This window comes from Cupressus sempervirens, chromosome 2 (genome assembly GCF_028749045.1).
Source record: "Cupressus sempervirens isolate cs-2001-9-10 chromosome 2, ASM2874904v1, whole genome shotgun sequence".
In the NCBI taxonomy this organism is placed as follows: domain Eukaryota; kingdom Viridiplantae; phylum Streptophyta; class Pinopsida; order Cupressales; family Cupressaceae; genus Cupressus; species Cupressus sempervirens.
In genome coordinates, this window is record NC_143119.1 from 642,956,656 (window position 1) to 642,982,706 (window position 26,051).

Below are 26,051 nucleotides of genomic sequence, written 5' to 3' on the forward strand. Positions count from 1 at the left end.
GAAGGGTACGACCCCAAAATCCTAGGGTGCGCGTCCCCATGGAACATTGTTTTAGACTCCTGATGTTTGTCTTGACCTCAAATTTGAGGATCTTGACAAGATTCCATAGATCAAAGTATGCATGGACATAGCAAAAAACATTTGTAAATTCACATACAATCACACATGGGTCCTCAACCTAATGAGCCAATTCATAGGGCAGAAGGATTTGGCTCGTCTTGGGATCACCCAATTTAAAACCAATATTATTACATTACAATCCTTGCTTCAAGAAGGGAGCTTTGAGGTGCGTGCTAATTAGCAACGAGTGGACTTCCTCCTCATTGGAAAGAGCAATGCAAGGATTGATATGACAAATTGATTTTTTGGTGACCAAAGCTTTTGGATGCCTACTTTAGAGATGGTAAAGCTAAGTCCAATTAAAAATTATATTTTTATTCATATTTTTCTTTTGATTGCTTATTTTTGCACACATTTGATTATGTTAGTGTTTCACAAGCATTACAATCCACAAAGCGTTTGGTGGTTCTAGTACAAGTTGTTGATGGGGTGAAGCTCGCATTGGGAAACATAAATGAGGACATGGATAGGACGAAGGAGGCAATTAGATCCATTTATGTGGGAGTGAAGTAACGGCATCTAGAAAAATATTGATAGGTGATGAATCCTCCAACTTCTCAAACCCCTACCACATAGATGCATATTTCCTCAAGCTGACATTCCAATCCCACCCTAATTTCAAGACAAATGCAGAGGTTTTTGGCAGGCTCCACATAGCAATACAACGAATGATGTTTGATTCTGGTGTTGAAGCACAAATAGTCCACAAGATTGAGATTTTTAGACTTGCACAAGGAGATCTTTGTGCAAGGCAACTCGATCAACATTGCAGCTAGGTAACATCTATTGATGGAATAATTTAAGTTTGAAATTTTAAAAAAAAATCTCTTTTAATATTATTATTTAATACTAAAACTTAAAGTTTGATAACAAGATTGATTATTTTCGTTATCTAATCCCAAATGCATGGTAGGAAAATTTTGACGCTAAGGTACAAAACCTTAAGAGGATTGTTAGTGCAAAGATTGAATGATCTACTCTATGACTATTTCCATTTTGTCATCTCAAATGCATGGTAAGAAAATTTCGATGGTAAGGTACCAAATCTTAAGAGGATTTTTAGTCCAATAGATTGTTAGTGCAAAGATTGAATGATCTACTCTATGTTCATTACAACCTCTGTCAACACCACAAACAGATTTCCAGCTGTGACTTTTTTTTCCATCACACTAGACGAGGTTAATCCACAATCTAATTGGATAACTGAGGTTGAGGATCCTATCCTTGGTGATGAGGTCCTCAATTGGGTTGACAAAGTGGATAGAGAGGTTAAGGCAGTAGCAATGACGAAGGAGGATATTATACAAGAAAATACCTATGATGTTGTTGAGGATGTTACTGAGACAGGGGAAGATATCATGGCTACAATATTATCAAGGACCAAGTGATGCAAGCTCCTCTGAGCCATAGACTTCTAGCTTTTGTTTCAAAATTCGTTTGAAACTTTTTGATGCTGTGAATTTCATATTCCATCAGTTTTGTATGCATTTGACAATATTTATACATCTCAATGTGTTGTTTCCTTCAGCTAAAATGTGCATTTATACCTACGTAATCAATGTATACTTGTGAAAGTGATCAAATTAGCTTCTATTTGTTGAGGTTATTGTCTTTAAGGATTATTTATTAAAAGATGCACAAAACAGGTATTGTATCCTTAAAAAATCTTTACTTTTTTGGAATTTCCAGTTTGTTGTGTCTAGGCATCGAGTCCAAGTCCAAAATCAGCTTGCCAAGTCCCACCTAAGTTTGAGCCTTGTAACACCAATTTAAACGATATCGCATTGGTTAGAGTTTTACCACACAGTTTCCTGCAATAGATGATTGCAAGACTAGAGAGGCTTAAAAAAGACAAATAAAATGTTTAATAATGCTACTTTTACCAAAAAAATTAATTTATGTATTTAGTTGTTGGATGGATCATTTGGTTGCCTTGATCAATGCAGAGCTACAAATAACAGCTGTGCAATATATTGCATGGCATTGTTCTATGTTTTGTAACTTATCTAACACAAATATAGTCCAACTTAATGGGTTTCGAATAACAGAAATATTTGAGAAACGATTAAAATTGCTGCATAGATGATCAACTCTAGGGTTTACTGATGTCTTCCTTCAGAACTGCCAAATGTAGTAGAATTAAGGCTCTACACATGGGAACAAAATCATAAAACTATACGAGGAAGTAGTTCTGAATGCATTGTGTAATATGAAATGAAGCTATGTTGTTATTATTGATGTCGAATTCTAGTTGCGGGGACTCTACTTTAAATGACTCAAGCTTGGAATTGGGATTTTAAAATGATTTTTTATTTTGAACTAGGAATACTAATTGTCATAATAAACACAGTAGTGATTTTTTTGTATAACTCATGTATATACCTTCTATAGCTTTGCATTTTCAGTTTATTACTTGTAATAGCAAATAAAGATAAGCCTCCTTTCGAATAAAAGGAGGACTGTTTCTATATGTCACTAGGGCACTTGTACCATGAAACATTCTAGTCCTAACAGTAATATGCAGTTGCATCAAGGTTAGATACAAGTTGAGGTAATCCCACTCAATGTGATTCTTGGTATAACCACATAAGAACTCCCTGGATAGCAATCCCCATAGGCACATATATTCTCACCTGCTAAACTGTACATGTTACACAACATACACAATATAATCATCGCATCATGATTTCTTTGATCTAGTACCAAATACATCATTACCTGGAGACATGGAAGTACTCATATCAGTATGGAGAAGAGGACACCATTTAAATTGGGTACAAATGTACATGAATCAAGATATGGCTATATTTCATATCAATGCAGTCACCAGAAGCTGTCGGTATGGAGACAGGGACATGTTCCATGATCCTAAAATGGAGTTTCCTGGTAGCTATCCCATACGTGATAGGTCATGCTGCTTTAGTCATTTCAAGAAACTCGTCTAACTATAATAACCTACATAAAAGTATGGTCACAATAAACATCTAATTACTTACTGACTGTCACGCTCTGATGAAGAAGCATTCCTTTCATTATCTAGATTTGATTTGTATTCAACAGCTGCATATCCCTTGCTTCCATTGGCTAGTGCACCATGATACTACACAATTAAGGATTACAAAAACATGAGAAAGTTAATTGACAAGAGAAGATTTGAAGAATAATATAGTTAGTACATAAAAAGGTCATCCAGGAACTAGTACTAGAGAAGAAAAAAGTATGATGAAAATAAGATAAATATAAAGGCTGACATCTAAGATTCACAACTAGATTTTTGAAGTGCAGATATTTAAAATTTAATTGAATCTTGCAGAATAAATTTCGATGTTTTCTTAAACAAAAAATGGGTACACAAAAGTCTCCTTATGCAATATAATTTGAAGCATCCATAATTTTACAAAAATTCAAAAAAAGCATACATTTATAATTATTTACAACAAAAGAGTCCAATAGTGCAGTACAGTCAGAATATTTAAATTAAATAGTAATGACAATAAGATTTAGTACCACCATCCAGCAGGCCAATGTTAATAGAATGAAAATGAGTACTACATATTTTACCTGGTCAATCACCAGTTCAATCTTTTCTTTCCACATTAAAGTGTCCTGGAGATTAAATGCAGCCATCTGGCACAATGTGATGAAAGGTAGAAATGAGAGCATAGAAGAAAAATATTATTATTCAATAATTTCATAACAAATTATAAAGACGGACATGTCTGTTTTCTACAAATTAACTAAATCTGGAGGACTGATGCCAAAAAACTGAAAGTTAAAAGCTGCTCACCGTTATCCGATGTGATTTTTCTTTCTTATTGTAAACAGATAATACATACACTACCTGTAAAGAGAATAACACTTATCAGAAAGAATACCAGACAAGCTTTATATAAATTCAAAATACTATTTGATAATTACTATCAAACAATTCTAAACTAGTACAAAACTGAGCATCTCCCCACTCTTCGATTATAAAAACAAAGAAACAAACTTAAAAATCATATTTATGTTCACACAACCAGATGAATGAGAATCAGAAAATGCAGTCATTAATAAATGTCAAGCACTAGGCTAAAAGGATTTAGAGGTGAGCATCATTATATCTAACAAAAGAATTGCCAACAATAAACTGTATGAAATACATTACCATTAATAGACAGATTCCCATATCAACTAAACATATGACCGTAAGAGGTTTTTTGGAAACACTTTTTCTTTACATGTTTTATTTAGCACATATTCTGCAATTAAATGTATACTTTTGCAATGACTTGCTGCTTCATATATTGTTGCTTTGACAGTAGTCCAAGTGACACAGAGCAAATATCCTTTTGGAACAAACCCTAACGCCACCTTCTTTGAAATAATTTATATTGTGGCTAGATATCACATTAAGTCTTAGAATGCATATCCCTGTCTGCAGCAGGGCTCCTTTAAGAGGAAACAGAAGAAAACTGCCCACTGATGCAGGTACAATAAGCTCTCAAATGCATAAGATAACATAGGTAAAGGAAACAAAAATAAAGCTATATCCAATTATAGGTACAAGTTACAACAATTAAAGCAAATTTAAAGAAAATATATTCAGGCAAATTATTCAAACGCAACAGGCCTTCACAGAAAAATTCTTATTAACAGACTACTTTTCTTTACAAAACCCTCAATATATAACAATTTAAGTTGGTACATCCTACCTAGCTCTGGTGCAGACCAAACTACCCCAAGCCTCAGATTCAAAGGAAGATCACCCTTCCAGGCCCCATTAACAGGGATTATTAATAATATAAACATACATAAACAAATATAAATGTGCGTGTGTGACAACTCAAGTTAGCAATATAAATGTGTGTGTGTGACAACTCAAGTTAGCACATTCTACCTGCCACTGGTGCAGCCAAAACATACACATATTGAATTAAATAAACCATAAAATTACAATGTGATATTTTTTCTCTTTAATAGGTTTCTTTTTAATTTGTATTTTATTTTAAATGTAAAGTATTTTTCTTTTTATAAAAGTATAAATAATAATTAAAATTTGAAATAAATAAAAATTATATGAAATTTTAATTAATATTAATAATTAATATTATGCATGTATAAGTTGAATTAAATAAATCATAAAATTAAGAATTGATTTATTCGGCTTTCAAAATTTAGATTTAAGTTTGAAATTTTGTTTAATTACTTGTAGTTTTTATGAAATTACAAATCATAATTAAAAGTAATTAGAATTAATTTAATTATCTTGTTATCTCTATCTCTTATTCACTCAATCTCTCCTCTTTATCTATATATCTCTATTTCTTTCTCTTAACTTCCTCTTGCTACTCTCTATCTCATTCTGTCCATACCCTCTCATTCTCTCTTTATCTCTTTCTCCACCACCATCTCCCTGTACCTCTCTCCCTAACACATATTAATATCATTCAAAGATAAATATTTGCAAGCCATCATCCTAATAGAAATAATATGTATAGATTCATAGAAATTGATTGGGGCACCATCTTCATCATAGACACTTGAGTCTTTATATCAATCCATAAATCAAAAACAACTATGGAGGGTACAGCCTCATGCATGCATTATAACTCTTATGGACATTATACAAGAGGTAGAATGATAATGTGGACTTAGTAGAAACATTGTGATACCAGTCCTTAATGTTCATGTTACGTAGTATGGGAATGTTTGCAAATTGCTCCTTTAAAAAAATTGCAAAAAATAGTCCATATTCTCATAGTTAAAAAGTTATAAAGGAGATTATGTATCAATTAAAATAAGTATCTATTGTTTATGCATCTTTTCCAGAACCCTTAATCCAAACCAAATGTGAATAAACCATTGCGAAGGATTTGATCTATCCATCTTTCTCATTAAATCAGTCAGTATGTATGAAGTTTGAACCTTGTTCTTAGTCGAATCATATTAATACATGTTCACGTTTTATGTTTATCTACGGATTTAGGAATTTTTCTAGAGGTCTCTAGTTGGTATGAATTTTATCTTATCACTAGTTGTCCCATTGCATAGAATTAAGAGACTTGGAGCTATCCTCTCTAGCCTTATCCATCACACTATTCTCTATAAGAATGGCATCATGTGTACATTTTAAATTCCCTCTTTCATCAATACATCTATCCATAGTACACATACTAAGGAGATATTTTACTCTTGTTGATCTCTTGCGAAAAGCATCTTTTGGTTTCGCAAGTGATCTTGGGAGCTTGAGTTCACTGGTGACTGTAACATGAAGCTTCAAATTTATTAGTCCCTTCTCAAATCTAGGAATAAACCAGAAAAGCATTTTTGTTATGTCCTATTCGCATACATTCACATTTTACTTGGGGACATAGAACCCATTCTAGAAATTTCTAGTTGGCATGTGATCTTATCTTATCACATAAGATAGTTGGTCTTAGCCTTGCCTATATAAGCAAGAAATCATGTCTATTTTAGACTCCATCATTAATAAATTGTACCCATAACCAAGCAATATTTTGCTCTTAGTGCTCTCTTGTGGAAGACATCTTTTGGCTTTGCAAGTGAAATTGGGAGCTTGAGTCCGCTGGTGACTCTTAACACTTTTACGCTTTTCAATCCCTATGTACAACTTCTCAATAAGAAGAAATTTCATTTGTATGTCGCATAGATACTCCCAATAGTTGCACTTGCACATCTTGAAACATGTACAATCATCTTTTAGATTATTAATATTTTTAAGAATATCAAAGGTGAATGATTTGGAACCCAAGAGAAACCCAGCTCACAACACTCTAAATTGTTGGAATCAAAGGAATGAAGAGTTGAAAAGACAAATAAGAAGTATCAAAAACTGTATTAATTTATGCCTTTTGAACATGTTACACTCTCAGTGGAGATATATGGTTGTCTATCTTCCACTGGCTACATCTATGCTATTGTGTTAAATATGGAAGATTTTAAAGATCACAAAAATAAGACATAGAATAGATCAATATAAATACAGCTAAAAATTTATTATGTGTGCATCCTATACATTTTATAATCTCAAGGAAAACTTGTCTAGCTTCCACTATGTTTTATTTTCGATGTGTGGCTTTTTATCTCCAAATGGTTAGGTTGAGCTTCAAAAGCAATAAGGCAACAACACTATCAGCAATCTAGTACTATGTTGGGAGTTAACCTTGGCTATTTGATCTAGGCATATACATGACAAAGCCAATGATAAACAATGCAAAGGTTTGGTGCAGACTTGGATGTCATGTCCTATATTGGCAAATTGCCCTACATGACTACTAAACATTTGGAGTACCACTAAAGATTAATGATCTCAAAAGTAATGCAGATATATGAAGATCGTTTGAAAAAACCATGGGCAATAAAATATGAGTTGATATTACCACTGGCCATGAGAATAGACGTGAATATGCTTGGAGCAGAATTTTGGGTGTCCATCAAAAATTATTGTAAGCTTTGCTTATGTAATATTTATTGACTTGGTAGACAACACCTCCTTGGAAATCCGTGACATGGCGTAACCACCTCCTGTGGGTCGGGTTAGATCTAGCATTTGTATCGGGTATTAATAATCCAAACTTTTGGTAGAACAGTAAATAATTCTAGTAATTGGCTCAATCGGTGTTGAAGGCTCAGTTGGTGCTGAGAGGGAGATTGTTGACTTGGTCGTTAGCACCTCCATGGAGATTCGTGAAATTTGGTGTTTGTATCGAGCATTGATAGTTAAAGCTTTAGATGCGACGGAAAATGATTCAAACAATATTAAGCATGAATTTATGTTAACTACTCTGCACAAAATTTGGGCAATAGAAAAAAAAAATACAAACATATTTCCCAATTCAAATATAAAGAAGTATTTATTGGGCTATGAAATGAAAGTGTTCCCGTGTATTCGTCTTATACAGTTATACGATATGCCCTTTTATGTACTTTTTCTTTCAGGTTTATTTTCTTAAGCTTCTTAACTCTCTTAAGGCACATATGGACTCTCCTTCAAGCTCCAGTTCTACTTGATCTTCTCCAATTATTAGAATGTTCAAAGGAAGTTGCTTTGATACCAATTGATAAGCACACAATTATACTAAGAAGGGGTGTTGGCGGTTGGTTGAATCAACATAAGACAAGCTTCCACAAAAATTAACAAACATAAGCATTCCAATCACACAAGATTTATCAATTATGCAACAAGAACACAAGATTTACATGGAAAATCTTTTGAGAGAAAACTACAGCAAAATATTGCTTATAATATATTCTCTTTACAAGCTTTGTAGGCACCAGCCCACAACAGATATTAACCCCCTCTTCAATGATTTGTTGGAATCAACCCATTGAAGACATCTATCCCCACTTGTAGACACCAACCCAATGGAGACACCAACCCCCACAATTGAAAATATGTCTTCTTTAATGGATGACGACCTTTTTCTATGCCTCCATAAAATCTAAGTATGCTTATCCTCTCTCCTATGAATATGATGCAATCTCTTTCAAGTTTGCATATATCTCTTTCAACTTTGTACATTATATCTCTGCTGACATACACTCGCATTCATAAATTTGCTTGTATCACATTCTACTTGCTAAACTCAGAAATCTGATCTTAATTTCTCCGAAGTCTCCTCACAATCTTCTCATAAGTCTGCTCATAAAATCTTCATAAATCTGCTCATGAGCTCTCATAAATCTGTTCATATAATTGTCCATTAATCTGCTCGTAATCTCTCATTAAGTCTCTTCACAATTGAGCCCTAACTCAAAAGGAGATACCAATCTCTTCTCGTGAGCACCAACCTCCAAATAAGTATGCACCTCCTCAAAATATGTCTTCTTCAGTGGATGATAACTATTTTTATGCCTTCGTGAAATCTGATTATACTTGGCCTCTCTCCCACAAGTTCAATGGAATCTCATTTAAGACTGCATATTGCTCTTTCAAATCTACATATTATATGTTTGTTGATATATACTATGTTACCCTGAATTTCCAAGATGTAGTGATGGGGGGACCCTTTTCCAAGCCCCTAATTTTTCATGTCATTCTTGGGGACAGCTAGGGGACTAGCAAAAGAGATGACTATATGAGAAATTGGTGATAATTAAAAATATATAGGGAAACTTCAAATATGCATATGATAGCATTGATATCTGATGAAGTATACATATATACATTATAGAACCTTAATGTATTATGTTTGGTGTTAAATAGTACTAAGAGTTCGCACGAGAGTCAGTCAAACAATTTAACAAAACTCATCTTCACTTCCAGCCGCATTGATCATTCTCACTCCTCATCAATGGTAGAGTTTGTATCCAGTTGCAGTTTATGGACTGCCCTTGGGCTTAGGAGGGATAAACTTTTTGGACACCCTATTGTGAATGACCTCTATGCTCTTATCATGGCTCGCAGAATTATCAAGGATCCTCAGCCAAGGGAAATAGGATGGAGGTGGCAAGGTTGGGAATAATGGTGATAGGACACCGTACAAGGTACACCACCTCATATGTATGGCAAGGGCCACATTAGGCCAAGGGAGATGATGTATTTGCTCTTGGGCCTAGGGCAAGGGTTCTATCAAGCACCTCATCCAATCAACCATTCCAAAATTCATATGGTTGAGATACCCTAAATCCAATTCCATCAATTGATTTAAATTGGTGTAACATGGGGACTCATCCCTCCCACTCCACCATACCCCCAAGCTAGGGACTTGGGGTTCCCAACTCCCCACCACCACCTTCGCACCACCATTTCGCCACCAAGGTTTCTGCAAGAAAAAGTTGCAGCTGCCGCACTTACAATAGAAAGGGTGTTTAATGGCTACCGTAAAGGTTAGTGCTACACACATTCACACTCTACATATGCATATTTATTTATGTATGTACATGATTTTGTACTTGTTTTAATATCATGCTACTCGTAATCATCTTTATGATATTTTTGATATTCATGTTGCAACTTTTCTATTTTCAAGTATTTGGTATCATAATTTATTATTCCTTGTACTATTATACATCATTTCATAACTAGCATTTCAAGTACTATATGTATAGTATATTAAGACCCCCCACCACCGTCATCTCCCCACTATCCCCAAATTGAAGCCCTTTTCTTCCTATCCCAACGTCCCCCAATGCCTAAGTGACACTAATTTAAATATACATTTCTAATATATGCTATTCCTAGCTCAGAAACGTCTATTAAGTTTATAAATGATTCCTAACATGCTTTCAAGTTTCTCAGTCAAAGCAGAATAAGCTATCGTCAACACTCTAATTGCTTTAACTAACTGTATTCTAGGGCAAGATTTGGGTTCTCATAATTTGGGGACACTACATCCACGATCGGATGGTTTCCTCCCTGGATTTCCTTGGATAAATTTTTTTTTTTTTTATCACACAACACTCACTTGCAATCACCATTTTGCATGTGTCACATTCTGCTTGCTAAGGAAACTGCTCTTAATTTCTTCTAAATCTGCTCACAATTTCCTCATAAGTCTGCTCATAAAACTGCTCATTGATTCTTCCATAATTTTAAAGATTCACTCCCATAAATATGCTCAAGTAATCTTCCATAAATCTACTCATTGACTCTCATAGATCTTCTCATATAATCTTTCTTGAATCTGTTCATAAATCTCATATAATCTTTCTTGAATCTGCTCATAAAATCTTACTTCAGCTCTCATATATACTTCTACTTTACATCTGCTCTACCGCTCCAATTCGTGTGACGTCACATTACAGAACTTGCTAGCTTTATCTCCCAACTATCCTGAAATAATAAATAACCCATCACATATTTTCTTTAAGGGGTATGATTCTTTTGAGAATAGCAACTTCTTATGGGGTGTCAGCCTGTTCAGGAAACATATACATTTATTTTACTGTAATATAATCTCCCTATAATTTAACATAAAGTGGCCAAACATCATAACATTAATCCTATTTCACTTGCTGCCATCGTGAATTTTACTCACTGTAATGTCCCCTTCCAAATTTTCTCTACGAGTTACCTTAAAATCACAACTTGCAATAAATTAGGGTTAGGGTCACATCTTACACAGAAAATAACTATTTAAACAATGTGGTCCTAGACATAAATCCTGCAAGCATAATTCAAGAAACACATACATACACACCTATTTTTCGGGTCAGAAATTTGAACACATCACATCCATATAATATGCATAATAGTATAAAAACAATAAAGGGTTTGGAGGAAGAAACGTGATAAGTCCGCCTGAAGCAATATCTACACTAAGCCCCAAAGCAGAGTGAATAACATATCCCTCTTGGCCTCACTAGGTAGTCAATATGGACATCCACCGAGGTGACCTACTTAGTGGGTTGCTTGTGCCCCTATCAATGCCTCATCCTCTTAAAGACAAGTGCCATTATTGCAGAGTTGGACAGAGGTTGTAAAGTGGTTTCTTGGTTCTTCTGTCTAAAGCCCAAGAGAAGATTGATAACAGAGCCCTCTTGGCCCTTGAAGCCAATTATATGATCATCTCCAGGGTAGCCTACTTGAATAACCCTCTTATAACTCTCCACTTACAACAGCAATTCTTCCTACAAGATGGAATTCAGATGGCCAGTCATATATTATATTCTATAATATAAATATTTTAATATACACAAGCACTATCTATTTATGCATGAACTATACACACACACACAAACAACAATGGACAGATCTCAAAATAATATCATATTGCAGTGTTAAGCATGATCTGATTATCAATTACTTTGATGTGTTTGCTAACTGATGACTAGAGTTTCTATCTGAATTCTGAAATTCCTTTCTTCCTTTTATCAGAATTGCATCTCATCAATCTGCTTAAACTCTTAATGGTATTTGTATTTGTGTGCTTCCTTTTCTGATGCCTTCTATCAGATTTCCTCTTCTTTGATATCTTTCTTGCTCAGTTGCTGTGTATAATAACTTATTTTCACTGCTTTAATGATGACCACTGTCTATTGTCTGTTTGCTGTTGCTGCTGCCTGTAACTTGCTGTTAGGGTTTTTCTCTTCTTATGTCTGCTATTATATCCTAAAACATTTCCCTGATGGTTTCAAGTTTCAACTGTCTATTGTCTGTTTTCTGTTGCTGCTGCCTGTAACTTGGTGCACTTAGTGTTTTTCTCCACTATGTTTGCTATTATATCCTAGAATATTTCTTCATGTAGGATTGTATTTGAAAACACAAAAAATACAGAGAGCAGGTGAGATAGGACAGATGCAATAAGAATTTGAGACAATGACACACAAAAATTATCACATGGAAACCCTTTTGGGTAAAAACCACAGTTTACTAATAGTAATAGGTCAACAATGGGCTGCAACCTAGTACAACAGAAATTTCAATCTTCAAGCTCAGGTTCCAACCTGATTGTGAGCATCAACTCAAACCAGCAAAAACAAATAGGAACCAACCTCTATGACAATCTCAAAACAAGTCTAACGCTACCACCAATGACCCTTCTCAAGCAAGTATCACAGAACAATTTATGGGTATTTATGTGAGTCTCATCCTTCAACCGACCAGGTGACCAAAAGACATTGGAATACACAATCTCTTTGCACAGAGAACTTTTAATTGCCTTTTTTTGCTTTGAAACTGGTCTTGAAAACTTGTATCAAGGCCAAAAATGTATAGCTTCTGCTAGTGATACTCACACAGCCCCTTCACTTCAAAAAGAACATGTATATTGAACGCAGCCAACTGAAAACGATTCTTGTTTTACCTCATAACATAGTTACACCGCCGTGGGAGACGGGGGGACGAGGAACGGGCGAACAAGTTTCAGGGACGGGGGGACAGAGGGGCCTTTATTTGGAGATGACGGGGGGGGGGGGGGGGGGGGGCGGCAGGGGGATGGCAGGGTTGTAAATATTATATACTATACATATGGCACTTAAAATTCTAGTTATGAAAAGATGTATTGCAATATAAGATATAAAGATGTAAAAAAGTAAATACTTGAACATTGCGTTGAATTGGAACATCGAACATTGAACATAAATAGTTAAATCAGCAAATAGTCAACATCAGGATGTCCCCATCCTCGGTGGAGGTGGGGGAATCTGGTGGTGCCTTGGGAATGGGGGGATGGAGTTCTTAAGTCCCCGGTGTGTCCCCGTTTCCGAGACATGGGCCAAAAATAGGGGGGACACATCTCCGTTTTACTATGCCTCATTAACACTAAGAAAAGTAACAATCCATTCTTTCATCACCAAAAATGGCAGTAGCACATACAAGATCTTCCTCATATCCCATCACAGCTAGCAGTATTTTATTTTTGTTTTAGAAAAAATGACAGGAGCTTGTGCTCTATGTTAAGTTCACACACATTTGCACTTTATTTGGAATGACTGCATATATCCCCAGAAAACATAACCGCCTTGGCCAATGTTTGAATGCCGAATCAATAGCCAGACGCACAGTTAAGAAATCTCTGTTACACAAAAAATGTTTCCTTTATTATATCAACTACAAAAAACCGCTTCGTTTCTGAAATCCAGAAGGCATTGTAAAGCATTTATTACAGTTATTCTTCCTGCAATAATCTTCCCTCAAACACTCTGCAAGATGCTTTGATTAAAAAAACAGTAGCCCAGACTGAAACGGCAGCTAAAGTGATTGTTAGCTAGCAGAAAAACATGAATAATTTGTCTCTTAATGGACCACCAGGGTGTCTCTTATCGCAGCTTGAATCAGTGCCTTCGTGGCAATCCAAATCCAAAAACAAACATCTCTGTCTATGATGCAAAACAAAACTGAAGATGCACATGTGGACAAAACCACATAGATATACGCTGCCCACCAGACTTCATCAAAACAAAACTGCAACCTTGATAGAACAAATCAATGATTGGCCTCATTAGGTGTTGACAAAGCTTTTATTAGTCTCTACGCACTATTCAGCATATACACTGTTCACACGGGAAAATAAAAGGCTGACAAATCACCTATGTGTTCAGCCCGAACAAGTAACAACCAGCAATGTGTTCATCAACAAACAATCAACAGTTTTAAGAGCTGAATAAGTGTTCATCAATAACATAAGCTTACATGATAAATGACATCAAAGAAAAATATCAATAGTATGCACTCCCTTTATCCTTTACTTGTCCCCAATGAATTAATCTCCCCTTTATACCTTATTATTGAGGGAGTCAGAACCTTTCACAGATGTTACCTTTTAAAGGTGCAACTCTCCATCCTTGATCACAGACATGGAAATATACTAATCGCTGCTAATTAATATCTGAAACTGCTCTTAATTCAACTTTTTCTCTTCGTAGCGGGTAAATTTGCAATGAAGTACTTAACTAGTTAGGAAAAGTTGTGCCAAGAGTCACGCCATTTGGTATTAGTAACCAAAACGTGCACTATATGTAGTATGCCCATGGAATAGTATGGTATGGTAATTTTGGAACTATCTTTGGTATGGGTATGTAACTTGGCTTGGTACAACCAATAAAAGACATTTTACTATTCTGTGCATTGTTCCAATTACTTAGATAGATGTGATAGTAATGTTGTGAATTATTTACTTTGCATATGTTGTAGGTAGTATTCTACCATATTAGCATAAATATTTCTGGCATGAATCCAGGGTACGACAGGCAGAAGGGAGATAGATGTAAAATGGACCGACCCTTCGACCAACAAACAATCATAACAAATAGTGATATTAATGAAGAGGAAGTGACTAGAGAGGACCAATTGACACAGGACCTCGTGCATGCGTGGGACGTAGCAGTTGACAAGTACGTCAGGCGGGAGGCAAAGCAAAGGGCTCTCCCCACTAGCATGGTACGTGTCGAACTCACGGTGAACGAGGTTGTGTATGATCTCCTGGGAAGTCTTCCAAGATTGTTTGCCCAGAGGCTACTAGCAATAGAAGAGCAAAGAGAGGTGGATCTGAGAGAGCAAAGGAGACAACAGACATTACAAAGGTTCTACTAAAGGACCAAAAGAAAGGAGCCCAAGGATACCAGTAACCGCAGAACTACCCCTCCATGGAGCAACTGGAGGACGCAAGGAAGTACAAAAGAAACCACAACCTCCGCATTTAATGCCCCTCCTCCCCAACAAGGATAGAAGATGTAGGAAGGACGCTCCATTGGAAATCACTAAGGAAGACGTAAGGAAGGCATTGTTGGTACACCAACAAGAAGAGAGGAGGCGTAGACTACACAACCTTGCCTAGCAAGTATAGAGCGTACTCATAGTAAGGATGAGGAACAAAACTTAGAAGGAGAGGTAGCAAAGTTATTGGAAAAGTACAATAAGAGGAATTGAAAGACTAGCTATCTCGGAGGCACCCATCATAGGGTACACCAAACCAAAAACCCTAGGAAGGTGGGAATCCCACTTCCACCAAGGCAGAGGAAGAAACGAGCATGGGAATACGAAAATTCTGTAAACTCTAGGAGGAGAGAAACAGGAGCAAAGGACCTTGGGAGGTCAAGAAGGAGAACCCTTGCAACAAGTCAACAAGAGAAAAATGCCGAACACAACGGATAAACAAAAACTTCCTACGTTCAAAGGGGAAGGATCAAAAGATCTCATATGACACTGCAAGACGTGTGTAACCATTTGGGAAGAAGGGGGGCAGGACGATGAAGATTATTGGTTGAAGGCCTTCCCTGCCGCCCTGCGGAGAGTGGCAATTGACTAGTATATGCATATGGCGTTTACAAAAAAGGCCACGTGTGACACTTTAAAAAAAGCCTTTGGCAAAATTCAAACTATTACGAGATGATGATGAGGTGGTCGCCGAAATATACCGATGAACTGAAAATAAGGTGGTTCATTGAGAGATTAAGTCACTCATCTAGAAGAAAATGAAGGTGGTACCTCCATCCACCTATAAAAAGGCATGTATGAGGGTAAGGTTTATAATTGGGCACACTTGCTTTCAGATAGACTCAAGGAATTTTTTCTATTGAAGCACAAAACCTTCTACATGCCCCACCATGCTATAGCATTATTCCTCGAGGCTTTGTACACCAAGGTTGCTCCTGAACATTGGGGAAGTTTTGTGCCAGTAAACAAGGTGGAGCCGTAGAAGTCGGCAATGTCGTATTGGATTCACATGGACACCATAGTAGGTGAAGGAGATACCAAGACTATGGAGCCACAGAGAAAGAAGGTAAGGCAAGAGGAACCAGCCACTAAGAACTCAGGCATGGAGAGCAGTAAAGAGGAAGAGGAAACAACATCTGTGGAAGAGGAATCCAACAAAGAGGAAGAATACCACCAAACCTCACAAACAACATTAGTGGACACATCCAAAGAAGTGGAAATGGTAGAAGTCATGGAGAGGCCAATTCCAACACACAAGGCAGACAAAGCATACACGCACAAGGCAAAGGAGCAAAGTTGCACGAAAAGTAGCAGTCATACGGCTCCTTGTCGTACATGTCGTACAAACACGGGTCCTAAGAATACTAGAAGTACGGATTTGGAGATGGCAGATGCAAACTACCGTATGATTTGTATGGACACCGGTCATACGGATCCTAAGAAGGCACAGGTAGCCGCACAGGTACAGTTGGGGACGAATGCACGATAAGTGGACCCACCTTTGCGGATTGGCGTACTAAGAAGATAAATTTTGCACTAGCCACGCTCTCTAAAATGGCTCATCTTGTTCCGAGAGGTAGAATGTCCAGTGCTAAATTGGTACATTTGAGGTGCATCAAAGCAAGCAGCCACACTGTAAGACTCGCTATGCCTCAAGGGATTGAAACTGGACAGTTGATTGCATTATTGGTGACACCTAAGGCAATATCCATAGAAGCACCAGCAATAGCTCCTACTCCCACCTCTATTACAACCTCATCGTAAGGGAGCCACACCATGGACAGGGACAGCATGAGGACAAGAAGATATAGAGGCGGATGCCTTACTAGCACAATATGAGTTGGAAGAGGGAGATATACCAGCACCGTCCCTGCATTTGCTTGGAGGGGCCACCTTCTCTCTACTAGAGGAGCAACCACACAAGGAACCCATGGACATTCAGGAGGAACGGGCAACGGAGGGAAGCCAACCGGATGGAGAAACCATGTTCACACCATAGGATGAACGCACTCAACAAATTTTGGCTGAGTTGGAAATCATAAGCAAGGCCATACAGGCTGATATGACCATTGTAGTATCTCAAGCTGGGTTTCTGCTACATTTCATGAAGACGAGAAGCCATGAAGATTTCAAGAGAACATTTAACGACCAAGGTTGGCGTGTTGATGAGATGGAGGCCCAGTCCCAGCAGTGGCAGGCATCACAAGGGATCCAGGCAAGTGGGCCTTTGAGTCCGGTTTTGTCTTAAATGGAGGGAACATTTCAGGCTGTCGTCAAGAACATCTTGAACCATTATTTCAAGATGTTCCTGACGGTGTATCAGGAGGTTCCCGACGGTGTTTCAAGATGTTCCTGACAGTGTATCGGGAGGCTCCCGACCGTGTTTCAAGATGTTCCCGACGGTGTATCAGGAGGTTCCCGACGGTGTATCGGGAACCTCCCGATACACCGTCGGGAACATCCTGAAACACCGTCGGGAACATCTTGAACCATTATTTCCTGATGACACGGGCTATGTTCTTTGAATTGCAAAAGGTTACTTGGGAATTGGCCAAAACAGAGGGCACCCAAGCAATTTTCTCAAAGCAAGTCGAGAAGTTGGAAGCTGAACTCAAGAGGGAGCAGACTACTCACGCCGAGCAATTGTCAATGGAAGACAAAGATAAAATGAATGCATTGAGACTTTTACATGGCTCGCGCACTAAACAACTTGATGCAGAATGGGATGTACAGTTACTCAAGCAGCAACTCGCCCATCTCACGGCCTCAAATACTTCAATGGCAACATGACTTTCAGCATCAACTCCAAGGACGTCTTCTCACCCCTCTTCTTGAGTTGATCGTCGTGTGGAAATGACTTTTTTTTTGTTGGGGGGGTTAACGTAGCAGGTAAATTTGCAATTGAGTACTTAACTAGTTAAGATAAGTTGTATCAAGAGTCACGCCAGACAGTATTAGTAACCAACTCGTGCACTATATGTAGTATGCCAATGAAATTGTATGGTATGGTAATTTTGGAACTATATTTGGTACGGGTATGTAACTTGGCTTGATACAATCAATAAAAGACATATTTTACCATTTTGTGCATTGTTCCAATTACTTAGATAGATGTGATAGTAATGTTGTGAATTATATACTTTGCATATGTTGTTGGTAGCATTCTACCATATTAGCATAAACACTCTTAATTAAATATTTGCTTCTCTATTAATTATCCTCCCATCTCCACCCAGATTAATTGTGTGGTTGGCAACAAAAAAAGTCTGTATAAATTTGTTAACTCTTTTGTCTGGTTGTCGTCATGGTATATAGGTTTAAAAAATTATTTTACACTTTAAAAAAAACTCCAACCATTGTCGGCTGTTAAGCATTAATTCATATGTTAAAGCATACAATCTGAACAAAGGTATGATAATCACTGCTTTCTCTATGGAATATAAATGTGTCTGTTAACATTTATTAACTGCTGCTAATTAGTTATTCATATTATTTTCACTTGTGTGATTAATATGTTAAGGTACAAGTTTCTTTGTTGGTGCCAGAGGCTGGTTGACCCATTATGACTTTAATTTGAATTATGTTTATTGGACAAAGCTTGCTCTATTAATCTTTCCGCTGCATGGTTTAAATCTCATTATTATAATCTCAAATTGAAGGTTCAACTCATTGACTACACCAATCTGCAGCTTTTCATCAACTCATAACATTTTTTAATCGGCTGTGCCTTACACACAGTTCAAGCATTTTATCAAACTACTTAACATGCTTCGTCTGATCTCTCCAACCATATCTTGTCTTTCTCTAGTATTGTACTTTGGGATAATGCAACATTGTTATACTAATATCACTTCTTGTTATTCCAATTCCTTGAACATCAAGCTATTTATTTAACCATATTCAATATCAAAGTTCATCTACTCCACTTCTCTTAATCTGATCTCTACTTTGACAACAACAACATCCTCCTTGGACAAACAATGACATCAATGACAATTAATCCAACAATTGCTCATACACCTTTGACATCAATGACAATATTGCCAACACAAAGCAGAGAAGCTTTGCTTTTCAATAAATATGTAAAACTTTTGATCAAACAAGAAAAGATTTATGTGGATAGAATCCTATATTTATGAGAAATCAGCACTGATTTTTCTTTCCTAATTCAATCAAACTACTAAATCTGGTAAATAAAGAAAGTGTGATAAATAAATGGTGAAAGCCATTAACTTGTTTTCCACTAGCTTAGTAGCAGTTAGAATATGCTTGGAGCAAAAGAATGGAAATTGCCACATCAGCAGAATGGCAGATGCTTGTATTTCATTTCTGAAATATGTCATTTTTTGTGTTTCCGGATTAGTAAGTCAGCACCAGCTGGCAGTTGATATATTGCCAGCAAAATTTGCAGAACTAGAGGGTCCCTTAACCCAATACATCTTTCATTAGTTTTAAAAAATAGCAAATTTATTTGCTCGCAGCTAGGGTTTGTGTGAAAATCTCTCTTTCCTACTTGGCTAGGATTTTCTTAAAAATCCCCAATCCTCCTTGTTTGGCAAATCCCAATATTTTTGCATAAAAATTGTTTAAGGCTAGGGTTTTCAATCATTTTAAGAAGATTTGCAGTTCTTTTTCTGGGTTTTCAAGTAGTTCAAATTAACGGCACAACCTAGGATTTCTAGGTATCTGTACCTGCGGCCTGTACTTGTTTTTCCAGCATTGAGAATTTTGCAAGGAGATATTTCTGTCTCAAAATTTGAGCATGCAAATTACACATTGGAGTTTGTGCAATAGATTATAAATTTGAAGTTTACAATGCCTTGGAAGTGTGCAGAACAACGTATTAATGAATATAATGCTTGAAAGCAGCCAGAAGTTCAATGAAAATAATTTTAATGCCTAGGAGCAGCAAATGCTGACTATTTTTTAGCAGCGGTGCCTTAATGCAATTGTTTTAGGCGAGACTACATGTACTACCACTGCTGGGAAAGATTTAGATAAATGGGATGAGCACAACCAAACTTTCTATCACTGATGACCTGTTGTCGTAGGGGCCTTCAGTCAACTACTGAGATCTGGAAGCAATTGAAGAATCTCTGTGAGGCGTCCGATAAGAGCCTGCATTCATTCTTAAGAAAATGCTCTTTTTATTATGATGGACAAGAGGACATCCCTCCACAATCACTTGACAAAATCAAAGACATCTGTGATCATCTGGAGGCAATTGAAAGAAAAATAGAAGAGGATATGGTGATCATTACTTTGAAGAACTTGCCAAAGTCCTATTGATTATTTCATACAAAACGCTCAATATTACTGAATCTGATATTGGTTTGAAGATTTCCAATCTCTGCAACAAAAGCTTCTATAGCAAGATCAATGCAAACAGCAAAATCGTTGGAAGTGGCAATTTGGGAGTAGTGCCAATTCAGGCTCCACAGAGGAAGCACTCTTTGCAAAATCTTCTAGTAAGAACAAAGGAAAGGCTCGATCTTCTCAGCCAAAAGGCTCTGGTTTTTCTCAGGACAGCAAAAAAGGAAAGAATGTTCAATGTAATTATTGTCATAAGTATGGTCACATGAAGGTAGATTGTTGGCTTCGGTTGGCTTTTGAGCAAGAGGCAGGGAAAATATCAACCCGAAGAGATGTTGCATTCTGATCAGTCTACTTTCTATGCCTTTATAGCCAAAAGAACTGCACACCCAATGAAATGTTTTGCCTGGTATATAGATACAGTGGCTTGCAGCATTTTAATCATCATTGTTATTGGTTCACAAAATTTGTACCACTCTCTGATTTAGTGATAGTTGGAGGATGAGAGTTGTATCCAGTTGTCAGTAAGGGCATTGACTATTAGGAGACCTTTGCTCCTACTAACAAGATGAGCACAATACATCTTCTGTTAGAGTGGGGTTGCCATTGCACCAAAAGACCGATATGTCAATGCCCGATACAACCACTCAACTTATTGTACACAGGAGGCAGTTAAGCCCTTGTCACGAATCCCGAGGAGGGAGCTGAATAAATTTCTAACAATCTCCCCCTCAGCGTTACCCGAGGGTCTAAGGATTTGAACTTATGACCAAGCTCTAATACCACTTGTTACAAGCTAGAGTTGTCATTGCATCAAAAGATCAACCTGTCAATGCCCGATACAAACACTCAACTTATAGTACACAAGAGGCGGTTAAGCCCTTGTCACGAATCCCAAGGGGAGCGCTGAATAAATTTCTAACATCTTCCTCTTGCTATTGCAGCTCAGTTCAGCTGGAAACTCCATCAAATGGATCTTAAAAAGTGTCTTCCTCAACAATGAGTTGCTTGAAGGAATCTACATGATGCAGCCTCCTGATTTCAAGGTTGGCAGCAAAAAACATCAAGTATGTAGGCTCGTGAAAGCACCCTATGGACTAAAACAGGCTCCTCGGGCATGGTTAATACAAAATGATCAATATTTGGTTGAATATGGCCTTCAGCGCAGCCCTTCTGACACTAATTTGCATGTCAAACATTTTGGTGATTATATTCTTTTTCTTGCTGTCCACGTTGATGACTTGATCAATACTAGTACTTCAGCACATTTGATTGCAACAATCAAACAGATTTTGTGCCAAGTATTTGACATGACAAGTTGGGGCTGCTCCATTATTGTTTGGGTATTGAGGTTTGGCAGACAGCTGGTAGGATTTTTTAATTTTTATTTCTCGATCTAATTATGCCAGAAGTTTGCTTGACAAGTTTCCAGCAGAGGATTGTAAACTTGCCTCCACACCTATGGAGAAGGGGCTGAAGTTATCAACCAATGGTCCAAATCTGATTTGCTTGCAAAATATGACGCAGCATTCAGGCAGCTACGGCAACCTCATCTATCTCACTGCCACTAAACCCAATCTCAGTTTTGCCATGAGCAAAACATATCTCACTTAGTAACAGCCCCCCAAAAGATATGATTGGGTTGCAGTGTAGTGAGTGCTGCAATATGTGAAAGGCATTTTCAAATATGGCACTCTATATAGCAGGTGCAGGGATCCAAAGCTGATTGGTTATACTGACTCAGTTTGGGCAGGTTCAATGGATGGCACAAAATCCACTTTTTTATTTTATGGAGGGTTCAGACCTGCGAGGCAAGGACTGAGGGGCATCAATGCTGTCAAAATCACCCGGGGCACGATCCCGGCCTCATCCCTTATGGTGTCAGAGCCTTGCACTCAGCCAGACTTGACCCCTGGTGGGCTCTTTGTGAGCCATTCAACTTCACCAGTAGACCAAATCCACTTTTGAGTATGTATTCAATTAGGGTATGGGTGTTGTAACATGGACCAGTAAAGTAATAACAGTAACATTATAGAATTTAAAAATAATAAACGAGTAAAGTAATAATAAATTAATAAAAATCATAAATAAATATAGAAAACATTAAATTAAAAATAAATAAATATACACAAAATATAAATGTTTCCCTACAATAAATTTGTTTTGAATCATTATTAAACAATCATAAAAATAACATTTAATATTTATAACCTTATAAAATATTGAAACCTAACAAAAATAATAATAATAACATTTATCATAATGATCTTATCAAACATTTATAATAATATCGGCCATAGCTGGAGACGCAAACCAAACGCAGACAAAAAAAGGAAAAGCAGTTGCAGGAAAATACAGACACAGTTGCATATGAAAATGTTGATGAGTCATCTGACGAACATGGAGCAGCTGACGGCAGACCCGACCTTCAGACAATGAAATCATCAGACGCCAGACAATGAAAATGGAACAGACGCGACCTTCAGACAATGAAAATGGAGCTGAATCTTCAGACGCGACCTTCAGACACAACTGTTTTACCCTAACTGAGCTTCAAAGTATTGCATTTTTAGCAGACAAAGGGCTTTATTTTATAAGCTTTTTTTTTGCCAGAAAACACTAAAAAAGACCAGAATATTTTATGATTTCCTGCAAAACGACCAGAAAACATTTGCGTACGAAATTTATGACGAACTTAGTGATTTTTTAACATTTTCAATGGGTTCGCTGAATTTTGAATCTAAAGTCGACAATTTGGGGAACGCTGTGACACGGTATATATATATATATATATAAGAGAAATATACAATGAGAGCGCAAATTTGAGGTGAACTGTATTTGGATGTTGAATAAAAGGGTTTTTTTTGGGGTTCAAAAGCAAAAAAAAATTAAAACATCATATTAAATAAGTTGGAACCATTTAAAACCTAGGCCTGCCCATCGATCCTTGAGTAATCACCCAGATTCACGCTGAATCCTTGAGGATTTGTGTCATATTCGTGCCAATTCAGGCAGGATCCTTGTTTTACACAGTGGATTCACCTAGATTCGTGGACCCGTGAATCTGGACAAATCCACTGTGTAAATCAAGGATCCTGCCCGGATTGGCACGAATCCGGGTACGAATTCAAATCTGGATCCGATCCAGACCTGAATCCGGCCTCCTAGGCACGAATCCGGTAACTAGGACATATGCAATTACCCAGCTCAATTTGATTCAAATGTGAGTAAAAAAGGGACAGCATAGAGACATTCTACCCCCACTCCCAAAACATCACTGTCCCTGATCAGAGAAAACACCCTAGGGAACACTGAAAGAATCATCAGAAATAAATTGAAGGAAAACATGGAAAAATCTTTCAAATTTCCTAAGGCTGAAAAGCTGTCCAGCCATCCAGACAACCACCTAGCTGCCACCCAACCATCTAACCATCCATACAGCCTTCTACACATTTTGTTAGAGCAGACACAGAAATGTTGTTTGAAGAAATCAAGAAACCATATTCACATAAACCCAAAAACAAACATTTTAAAAGACATCCAAAATGGACTTCAATGTGACACTACACGGTTCCCACATTTTAAAGCTAGTAATCAAAGTTATTCATGCGTGACTGAATTAAGTCAGCTGCTGATAAGTGGACATTTTGAATATTTAAGCACACGATACAAAATTACATATGGCGATCTTGGTCGTAAACCAAAACAAAATATAGTTGATTTGCAGAAAAGATTGATGACTTCAAAAAATTGCCAGACTGCCTGAAGCATGAATGGTTGTAGCACATTATTAAAAGTCATCGGGTTGAAAAGAAGCTGGAAGAAAACATTAAAAAAGCTGCCAGTAGAACAGAACAACATGAGAAACAATAGGCTGCCTGTTGAACAATGCAAAAATAACTATAGAACGATTAGAGAAAGGAAGAGGCAAAAATATGCTATTAGAAATCACAGATCAGCAACTCACATTTGAGGAATCAAAATTATGATGGCAAAATCTTAATATTTTCTATTTATTTATTCTAATAGAGCTTTTCATCAAAACCATACTTTAAACATTGAAAAAAAGTGTGAGACTGCAAGGAAATTAAAAGGTTATAGCACATTCTCAATGGTTGGCAGCTGGACGAAAAAGAAAAAAAAAGCTGTTGATCAAGCACAACAACATGAGAAAATGATAGAATGATTAAGGAAAAGAAATGGCAAAATAGCATTGAAAATTTTCCCAGAAAGCAGCAAGCCAAATTTGAGGAATCAAAATTACAAGGAAATCCTAAATTTTCTATTTATTTTATTTTAATCTAGAGGAGCGTTGCATCAAAACCATCCTGTGAATTCCAGTTATATTTTTTGCTGTTTATTTACATACTTAAAGTCGTGATATTACTTCCATTGAGAATTTTCTAACTTCACATCAGCAAAATCACAGCCCTAAAAAAAACAATGCATTATAATGGTGTAACTTCCATTAAAATAAAAATAATAATATATATCCTCATTTATGCTTATAGAACACCATGACATGCTCAAAAGGTACAGTTAACAAAGCTTAAAGCTTACATGCCCATGATGTGTCTCCAACCCTCGGTCCTCCACTCTACAACTCCCATCAATAAGAAGAGACTTGATAGGAACCTAGATTCATAAAATGAAATTAAGGCTGCTATTAGCTTTGTTTGCAATTGAACAATAATTAAGCTAGAAAAATAGCTGCAGTTAATCTTGCAAAAAAACACGACAAATTATAGAAGAATCTATACATATCAGGTGATTTATAATATCATTAAAGACTGAAGTTGATCAAAGGTTACCAATCTCATCATATGGAAAATAAAAAGATTTGCCAAAAGCTTACAACTCTCAGGTTACTAACAGTGCCTGCAAATGGCCAGGCATCAAATGTTCACAGTAACCACAATTAAAATTGCAAGCAACTGAAAAACGAATCACCTTAAACATGAAATCATACCAGTCTAGCAAATTTTCTTTTGATTTTACATAACAATCAGTTATAGAATCATTAGTCTGATAATCGCACCAAAAGTAGTAAAATCTAGAAAGGCTTCATTAAGTATAGTTAATGTAATAATGTTTATAAAGGACAACTTCACCACAGTAACAGATAAGGAAAAATGAGATAAAGAGATCATCTGGTGTCTCAGACCAAAATAATTATTGACGAGTGCTATTTAAGATCAGGTAAAGCTTAACACAGAACATAAACAATTTTGGGAGATGTTGTGTGATCAGGTAAAGCCTAACAAAGAACATAAACAATTTTGGTAGATCTTGTGTGATCAGGTATTGCCTAACAAAGAGCACAAACATTTTTTGTAGATGTCATCTGATCTTTTCATAAAGCAACGATTCAAACTAATCCATCCTGTTGAAATTATTCTGTACAAATCAAAAAGCTTAATAATATATAAGTGCATAGACCTTAGTATTTTGCTTAATTTCTCAAGCTGATGAAGGGGCCCCCTAAGCACAAAATCACTTGGAGAGGACTACTGCTACT

At 36.8% G+C, this 26,051-nt stretch overlaps 1 protein-coding gene across 7 annotated transcripts in view; it reads right to left on the reverse strand.

The window, feature by feature from the left end:
- Positions 1-26,051, reverse strand: part of LOC149575014 (protein ENHANCED DISEASE RESISTANCE 2-like) — a 162,524-nt gene that overhangs the window by 110,905 nt on the left and 25,568 nt on the right. For all 7 annotated transcript variants that reach the window (XM_089814870.1, XM_089814867.1, XM_089814869.1 and 4 more), the window contains 4 exons: positions 25,094-25,168; positions 3,908-3,961; positions 3,682-3,747; positions 3,117-3,220 (listed from right to left, as the gene is read on the reverse strand). In XM_089814870.1, the coding sequence (XP_089670996.1) occupies positions 3,117-3,220; positions 3,682-3,747; positions 3,908-3,961; positions 25,094-25,168 (299 nt within the window). The remainder of the gene's footprint in view (positions 1-3,116; positions 3,221-3,681; positions 3,748-3,907; positions 3,962-25,093; positions 25,169-26,051) is intronic.